The sequence below is a fragment of the Carassius auratus genome, chromosome 35, assembly GCF_003368295.1.
Source record: "Carassius auratus strain Wakin chromosome 35, ASM336829v1, whole genome shotgun sequence".
In the NCBI taxonomy this organism is placed as follows: domain Eukaryota; kingdom Metazoa; phylum Chordata; class Actinopteri; order Cypriniformes; family Cyprinidae; genus Carassius; species Carassius auratus.
The window spans coordinates 19,379,202-19,389,201 of NC_039277.1; the positions used below are offsets into that span (position 1 = coordinate 19,379,202).

Consider the following 10,000-nt stretch of genomic DNA (forward strand, 5'->3'; position numbering starts at 1 on the left):
CCACTGAGAGAGTGAGTCCAGACCTACACACACACCACTGAGAGAGTGAGTCCAGATCTACACACACACCACTGAGAGAGTGAGTCCAGATCTACACACACCACTGAGAGAGTGAGTCCAGATCTACACACACACCACTGAGAGAGTGAGTCCAGATCTACACACACACCACTGAGAGAGTGAGTCCAGATCTACACACACACCACTGAGAGAGTGAGTCCAGATCTACACAAACACACACACACCACTGAGAGAGTGAGTCCAGATCTACACACACACCACTGAGAGAGTAAGTCCAGATCTACACACACACACCACTGAGAGAGTAAGTCCAGATCTACACACACACACCACTGAGAGAGTGAGTCCAGATCTACACACACACACACACACACCACTGAGAGAGTGAGTCCAGATCTACACACACACACCACTGAGAGAGTGAGTCCAGATCTAAACATACACACACCACTGAGAGAGTGAGTCCAGATCTACACACACACACACACCACTGAGAGAGTGAGTCCAGATCTACACAAACACACACACACCACTGAGAGAGTGAGTCCAGATCTACACACATACACACACCACTGAGAGAGTGAGTCCAGATCTACACACACCACTGAGAGAGTGAGTCCAGATCTACACACACACACACACACCACTGAGAGAGTGAGTCCAGATCTACACACACACACCACTGAGAGAGTGAGTCCAGATCTACACACACACACACCACTGAGAGAGTGAGTCCAGTTCTACACACACACCACTTAGAGAGTGAGTCCAGATCTACACACACACACACACACCACTGAGAGAGTGAGTCCAGTTCTACACACACACCACTGAGAGAGTGAGTCCAGATCTACACACACACACCACTGAGAGAGTGAGTCCAGATCTACACACACACCACTGAGAGAGTGAGTCCAGATCTACACACACACACCACTGAGAGAGTGAGTCCAGAACTACACACACACACCACTGAGAGAGTGAGTCCAGACCTACACACACACACACTGAGAGAGTGAGTCCAGATCTACACACACACCACTGAGAGAGTGAGTCCAGACCTACACACACACCACTGAGAGAGTGAGTCCAGATCAGCACACACACACACACACACACCACTGAGAGTGAGTCCAGATCTACACACACACACCACTGAGAGAGTGAGTCCAGATCAGCACACACACACACACCACTGAGAGAGTGAGTCCAGATCTACACACACACAGACCACTGAGAGAGTGAGTCCAGATCAGCGCACACACACACACACACACACACACACCACTGAGAGAGTGAGTCCAGATCTACACACACACACCACTGAGAGAGTGAGTCCAGAACTACACACACACACCACTGAGAGAGTGAGTCCAGATCTACACACACATACCACTGAGAGAGTGAGTCCAGATCAGCACACACACACACACACACACCACTGAGAGTGAGTCCAGATCTACACACACACACCACTGAGAGAGTGAGTCCAGATCAGCACACACACACACACACACACACACACCACTGAGAGAGTGAGTCCAGATCTACACACACACAGACCACTGAGAGAGTGAGTCCAGATCAGCGCACACACACACACACACACACACACACCACTGAGAGAGTGAGTCCAGATCTACACACACACACCACTGAGAGAGTGAGTCCAGAACTACACACACACACCACTGAGAGAGTGAGTCCAGATCTACACACACATACCACTGAGAGAGTGAGTCCAGATCTACACACACACACACACTGAGAGAGTGAGTCCAGATCTACACACACACCACTGAGAGAGTGAGTCCAGACCTACACACACACCACTGAGAGAGTGAGTCCAGATCTACACACACACCACTGAGAGAGTGAGTCCAGATCTACACACACACACACACACCACTGAGAGAGTGAGTCCAGATCTACACACACACCACTGAGAGAGTAAGTCCAGATCTACACACACACACCACTGAGAGAGTAAGTCCAGATCTACACACACACACCACTGAGAGAGTGAGTCCAGATCTACACACACACACACACACCACTGAGAGAGTGAGTCCAGATCTACACACACACACCACTGAGAGAGTGAGTCCAGATCTAAACATACACACACCACTGAGAGAGTGAGTCCAGATCTACACACACACACACACCACTGAGAGAGTGAGTCCAGATCTACACAAACACACACACACCACTGAGAGAGTGAGTCCAGATCTACACACATACACACACCACTGAGAGAGTGAGTCCAGATCTACACACACCACTGAGAGAGTGAGTCCAGATCTACACACACACACACACCACTGAGAGAGTGAGTCCAGATCTACACACACACACCACTGAGAGAGTGAGTCCAGATCTACACACACACACACCACTGAGAGAGTGAGTCCAGTTCTACACACACACCACTTAGAGAGTGAGTCCAGATCTACACACACACACACACACCACTGAGAGAGTGAGTCCAGATCTACACACACACACCACTGAGAGAGTGAGTCCAGATCTACACACACACCACTGAGAGAGTGAGTCCAGATCTACACACACACACCACTGAGAGAGTGAGTCCAGAACTACACACACACACCACTGAGAGAGTGAGTCCAGATCTACACACACACCACTGAGAGAGTGAGTCCAGATCTACACACACACACCACTGAGAGAGTGAGTCCAGATCAGCGCACACACCACTGAGAGAGTGAGTCCAGATCAGCGCACACACACACCACTGAGAGAGTGAGTCCAGATCTACACACACACACCACTGAGAGAGAGAGTCCAGATCAGCGCACACACACACACACCACTGAGAGAGTGAGTCCAGACCTACACACACACACACTGAGAGAGTGAGTCCAGATCTACACACACACCACTGAGAGAGTGAGTCCAGACCTACACACACACCACTGAGAGAGTGAGTCCAGATCTACACACACACCACTGAGAGAGTGAGTCCAGATCTACACACACACCAATGAGAGAGTGAGTCCAGATCTACACACACACCACTGAGAGAGTGAGTCCAGATCTACACACACACCACTGAGAGAGTGAGTCCAGATCTACACACACCACTGAGAGAGTGAGTCCAGATCTACACACACCACTGAGAGAGTGAGTCCAGATCTACACACACACCACTGAGAGAGTGAGTCCAGATCTACACACACACCACTGAGAGAGTGAGTCCAGATCAACACAAACACACACACCACTGAGAGAGTGAGTCCAGATCTACACACACACACACACCACTGAGAGAGTGAGTCCAGATCTACACAAACACACACACCACTGAGAGAGTGAGTCCAGATCTACACACACACACACACACCACTGAGAGAGTGAGTCCAGATCTACACACACCACTGAGAGAGTGAGTCCAGATCTACACACACACACACACACACACACAACACTGAGAGAGTGAGTCCAGATCTACACACACACCACTGAGAGAGTGAGTCCAGATCTACACACACACACACACAGACCACTGAGAGAGTGAGTCCAGATCTACACACACACACACAGACCACTGAGAGAGTGAGTCCAGATCAGCACACACACACACACACACACACACACACCACTGAGAGTGAGTCCAGATCTACACACACACACCACTGAGAGAGTGAGTCCAGATCTACACACACACAGACCACTGAGAGAGTGAGTCCAGATCAGCGCACACACACACACACACACACACACACCACTGAGAGAGTGAGTCCAGATCTACACACACACACCACTGAGAGAGTGAGTCCAGAACTACACACACACACCACTGAGAGAGTGAGTCCAGATCTACACACACATACCACTGAGAGAGTGAGTCCAGATCTACACACACACACACACTGAGAGAGTGAGTCCAGATCTACACACACACCACTGAGAGAGTGAGTCCAGACCTACACACACACCACTGAGAGAGTGAGTCCAGATCTACACACACACCACTGAGAGAGTGAGTCCAGATCTACACACACACCACTGAGAGAGTGAGTCCAGATCTACACACACCACTGAGAGAGTGAGTCCAGATCTACACACACACCACTGAGAGAGTGAGTCCAGATCTACACACACACCACTGAGAGAGTGAGTCCAGATCTACACACACACCACTGAGAGAGTGAGTCCAGATCAACACAAACACACACACCACTGAGAGAGTGAGTCCAGATCTACACACACACACACACCACTGAGAGAGTGAGTCCAGATCTACACAAACACACACACCACTGAGAGAGTGAGTCCAGATCTACACACATACACACACCACTGAGAGAGTGAGTCCAGATCTACACACACCACTGAGAGAGTGAGTCCAGATCTACACACACACACCACTGAGAGAGTGAGTCCAGATCTACACACACACACCACTGAGAGAGTGAGTCCAGATCTACACACACACCACTGAGAGAGTGAGTCCAGATCTACACACACACACCACTGAGAGAGTGAGTCCAGATCTAAACATACACACACCACTGAGAGAGTGAGTCCAGATCTACACACACACCACTGAGAGAGTGAGTCCAGTTCTACACACACACACACACCACTGAGAGAGTGAGTCCAGTTCTACACACACACCACTGAGAGAGTGAGTCCAGATCTACACACACACACACACCACTGAGAGAGTGAGTCCAGATCTACACACACACACCACCGAGAGAGTGAGTCCAGATCTACACACACACCACTGAGAGAGTGAGTCCAGATCTACACACACACACACACACACACACACACAGACCACTGAGAGAGTGAGTCCAGATCTACACACACACACACAGACCACTGAGAGAGTGAGTCCAGATCAGCACACACACACACACACCACTGAGAGTGAGTCCAGATCTACACACACACCACTGAGAGAGTGAGTCCAGATCAGCACACACACACACACACACACACACCACTGAGAGAGTGAGTCCAGATCTACACACACACAGACCACTGAGAGAGTGAGTCCAGATCAGCACACACACACACACACACCACTGAGAGAGTGAGTCCAGATCTACACACACACACCACTGCGAGAGTGAGTCCAGATCAGCACACACACACACACACCACTGAGAGAGTGAGTCCAGATCTACACACACACACCACTGAGAGAGTGAGTCCAGATCTACACACACACCACTGAGAGAGTGAGTCCAGATCTACACACACACACCACTGAGAGAGTGAGTCCAGATCTACACACACACACCACTGAGAGAGTGAGTCCAGATCTACACACACACTACTGAGAGAGTGAGTCCAGATCTACACACACACCACTGAGAGAGTGAGTCCAGATCTACACACACACCACTGAGAGAGTGAGTCCAGATCTACACACACACCACTGAGAGAGTGAGTCCAGATCTACACACACCACTGAGAGAGTGAGTCCAGATCTACACAAACACACACACCACTGAGAGAGTGAGTCCAGATCTACACACATACACACACCACTGAGAGAGTGAGTCCAGATCTACACAAACACACACACCACTGAGAGAGTGAGTCCAGATCTACACACATACACACACCACTGAGAGAGTGAGTCCAGATCTACACACACCACTGAGAGAGTGAGTCCAGATCTACACACACCACTGAGAGAGTGAGTCCAGATCTACACACACACACCACTGAGAGGGTGAGTCCAGATCTACACACACACACCACTGAGAGAGTGAGTCCAGTTCTACACACACACCACTGAGAGAGTGAGTCCAGATCTACACGCACACCACTGAGAGAGTGAGTCCAGATCTACACACACACACCACTGAGAGGGTGAGTCCAGATCTACACACACACACCACTGAGAGAGTGAGTCCAGATCTACACACACACCACTGAGAGAGTGAGTCCAGATCTACACACACACCACTGAGAGAGTGAGTCCAGATCTACACACACACCACTGAGAGAGTGAGTCCAGATCAGCGCACACACCACTGAGAGAGTGAGTCCAGATCAGCGCACACACACACCACTGAGAGAGTGAGTCCAGATCTACACACACACACCACTGAGAGAGAGAGTCCAGATCAGCGCACACACACACACACACACACACTCCACTGAGAGTTTGAGTCCAGTTCAACGCGCACACACACCACTGAGTGAGTCCAGATCAACAAACACACACACACACCACTGAGAGAGTGAGTCCAGATCTACACCCACCCACACACACACACACACACACATCACTGAGAGAGTGAGTCCAGATCTACACACACACCACTGAGAGAGTGAGTCCAGATCAACACACACACCACTGAGAGAGTGAGTCCACATCTACACACACACACCACTGAGAGAGTGAGTCCAGATCAACACACACACCACTGAGAGAGTGAGTCCGACCTACACACACACCACTGAGAGAGTGAGTCCAGATCAACACAAACACACACACCACTGAGAGAGTGAGTCCAGATCTGCACACACACACACACACATACACACTTGTCATTAACAAACTCTTTGAATTAAGTAGATTGCTCTGAGCTCACTGACAGATATTTGTTCTTGTTTGATTGTGGTGGTGTCAGATGTGTTTAGAGCATGTTCTGTTGATAGATGTCCTCACTGAAGAGAAGTGTGTGTGTGTCGTCCAGGTGCTGAACTGGTCAGATTACTGTCTGCCGTTAGCCTACAGTCCAGGACAGCCGTACCGGGCCATCGCTGAAGCCAGCCTGGAGAACTTCAGCCGCCTCGGTGTGGCTTTTATGGAAGATCGTCTGCACATGGGCAACGGCCTCCGACCTGAAAAGATCGTTTGTTAGTTTGACCGCAGTGAATGATGTCATCGGGCAGGTGTGTGTTCTCCTGGAGTCACTAACACAGTGTGTGTTTCTCTCCTAGCCGTGTTACTCCGAGAGACGGCGCTCCGAGAGCTGTTCGAGCAGCAGCAGCAGGATCAGGATCAGGAGCATCATCAGGAGGAGCCGGAGCTCCCGTCCCGACACCAGCACATGGACGGACACCACCTGCACCTCTCCAGCTGCCACGAGTGTCAGGAGCTGGAGAACAGCACCATCCTGTCTGTGAAGTACGCCTCCGTGGAGAACATCCCGGATCTGCCGGATGACTGCGCCGCTGCGGACGAGGAGGAGGAGGAAGAGGAGGAGAGCAGGAGGAGGAACAGCAGCGGGAAGCCACCCAACGTGCTGGTGTTCACGGGCGGCTGCGAGGAGCAGTTCCTGAAGATCCGCTCGCTCCTGGTGGAGTGTGTGGACACGGACTGCTACGCCATCTACCACCTGCGTCCACAGCAGGCCCTGAGCGAGCCCTGGCTGGACAACACCCTGCTGCTGGTGCTGGCCACTGACCAGACGCTCACCCCACAGCTGCAGCTGCGCTTCCTGTCCTATCTGAGCCAGGGCGGGAAGCTCCTGGGCCTGTCGTCCTCGCTGTGTCCCGCCGGACTCACGCTGCGGCCCGGAGACACACAGAAGGACCACCTCTGCAGCCTGACCTTCACCAAGTCCGACAGCACGGAGCTGCAGATGAGTGTGTTGTCCAGCGGGAGCGTGTTCGTACGGGACGGAGCCGGAGGAGGAGACGTGGAGCTCTGGGGCGAGATCAGTGGCCGGGACGAGAGGGAGATGGCCATCGTGCGTGTGACCCACGGAGCGGACAGCGGGGAGGCCGTCCTGTGTCAGGTGATGAGCTCCGGTCAGCACGTCAAGCTTTAGGAAGCACTGCTTCATCAGAACTGTGTCAATCATGAGTGCTTTCAAAACACTTTACCCTTGTCCCAAATCACGCACTACACACTATGCACTTATACAAGACTAGAGTATGAATTATGTAAGCTTATTTAGACATGCATAATTAGAGTCTGGTGGCCCCTCCCCCTTTTAGCTCCACACTCCGTTTCTTTCGGTTGTTTAAGTGCATCGTCTGCGTATTTAATGTTTTCTGTGTGAACGCACTACTCGCAGTATTCATAACTGTTATAGAATAGTGCATCAGGACATGATTTGGTGAAACACTTCATAGCACACATCAATCTTTCAAAGTCAGGTGATTTCAGTAAGCGAGGCTTCGTTAGGGTTCATTAGGGTCAGATGATCTCTGTGGTCCTGAGTTTCTGTGGCATGTACAGTTTAGAGCAGCAGGTGTGGTTGGGATTGGAGAGGTTCTCTCATCACTACAGAACGGTTCTCTTGTGTCTGCGCTCTGCAGGTGCGTTTGGAAACAGCTCCGGATGCCCATGATGCCCAAGGCTTCTCCGAGCTGAAGATGAGCAACGGCCGGCGCTACGAGGTTCTGACGGAGATCCTGACGTCTCTAGGTCTGAGCTGTGAGCTGAGTCAGGTGCCGTCACACAGCCCCATCTACCTGCTCAGCACAGACACGGTGAGTCACCGCTGACCCCTGCGCTCCAGACACACAGGAAGAGTACAGTACTGAAGCTCATCAGTTAGGGGTTGATTACCAACATTAACCCATTACTGTCGCCATCAGATCCGTCCATGATACTTCTGAACTCTGTCTGAGCGTTTCTTGACAGCAGACTGTGATCGAGTCAGCAGGTTTATGCTGAACTGGTTTGAGAAAATAAAATCCTGTGTTGTATGTTCCCTGTGGACCTGACACAGATTTACATACGTGAGAAGACCAGATGTTTGACACGCGTCTGACCTCTGATCAGCGCACACACACACACACACTCCTGCTGTGAAGCTCATTCATCTCTACTGTAACTCTGCCTGTGCTTCACTGAAACATTACACACACACTTCTGCTCTTCAGTTCAGTCTTTATATGTATATATATGAAAACTTTATATGCTATATATTATTAGAGGTGCTCCGATCACGATCGGCCGGTCGTTATGTGCATCTCGTCAGTAAAGCCGGTTCTCTAATCAGCGGTCAATTCCACGTTCATTTCCGCGATTATTGGCGCATCTTCTCAGTCGGCTTTACTGATGAGATGCACAACGACCGGCCGATCGTGATCGGAGCAGCCCTATATATTATGTGTAAAGAAAATATTAAAATCACGATGTTACAAAAATATGATGTTACAATCTAATAAACAAAAGTAATGCTTTTAAAGCAGAAGTTAAATTCACTAAACTAAAAAGAAAATGAATAAAAACAAAGGCGCAGATAATTGACTATAAAAAATAAACTTACTTGTAGGTTTAACATTCTATAACACATTCATGATCAAAATGTAGCTATACTTTAAAAGGATTTAAAAGTGATTTAAAGTGGTTTGTGTTTTAACTGAGATCTGTTATGATTCGCGTTATAAGAACAGAGCAGATCTCCATCAGTGTGAGGATTCACAGCTCTGTCCACTAGGGGTCAGTCTTGCCTTGCCTTGCCTATGTGTGTGTGTGTGTGTGTGTGTGAGAGAGGAATGAGAGTGTGTGTGTGTGTGAGAGAGAGAGAGAGAGAGAGAGAGAGAGTGTGTGTGTGTGTGAGAGAGAGAGAGAGAGAGAGAGAGAGAGAGTGTGTGTGTGTGTGTGAGAGAGAGAGAGAGAGCGAGAGAGAGAGAGAGTGTGTGTGTTTGTGTGTGTGAGCGAGAGAGAGAGAGAGTGTGTGTGTGTGTGTGTGAGAGAGAGAGAGAGAGAGAGAGTGTGTGTGTGTTTGTGTGTGTGAGAGAGAGAGAGAGAGAGTGTGTGTGTGTGTGTGTGTGTGTGTGAGAGATAGAGAGAGAGTGTGTGTGTGTGTGTGTGAGAGAGAGTGTGTGTGTGTGTGTGTGTGTGTGAGAGAGAGTGTGTGTGTGAGAGAGAGAGAGAGAGAGTGTGTGTGTGTTTGTGTGTGTGAGCGAGAGAGAGCGTGTGTGTGTGTGTGTGAGAGAGAGTGTGTGTGTGTGTGTGTGAGAGAGAGAGAGAGAGAGAGAGTGTGTGTGTGTTTGTGTGTGTGAGCGAGAGAGAGAGAGAGAG

General features: G+C 50.1%; 1 protein-coding gene across 4 annotated transcripts in view; it reads left to right on the plus strand.

Annotated features, from left to right (window-relative positions):
• The window catches only part of LOC113054772 (biotin--protein ligase-like), a 25,678-nt gene that overhangs the window by 1,004 nt on the left and 14,674 nt on the right, over window positions 1–10,000 (plus strand). For 3 of the 4 annotated variants that reach the window (XM_026220570.1, XM_026220571.1, XM_026220572.1), the window contains 3 exons: window positions 6,711–6,873; window positions 6,958–7,757; window positions 8,284–8,457. In XM_026220570.1, coding sequence (XP_026076355.1) covers window positions 6,711–6,873; window positions 6,958–7,757; window positions 8,284–8,457 — 1,137 coding nt within the window. Of the gene's footprint in view, window positions 1–6,337; window positions 6,342–6,710; window positions 6,874–6,957; window positions 7,758–8,283; window positions 8,458–10,000 lie in introns of those variants that run through there. The other variant, XM_026220573.1, reaches the window with a different exon arrangement.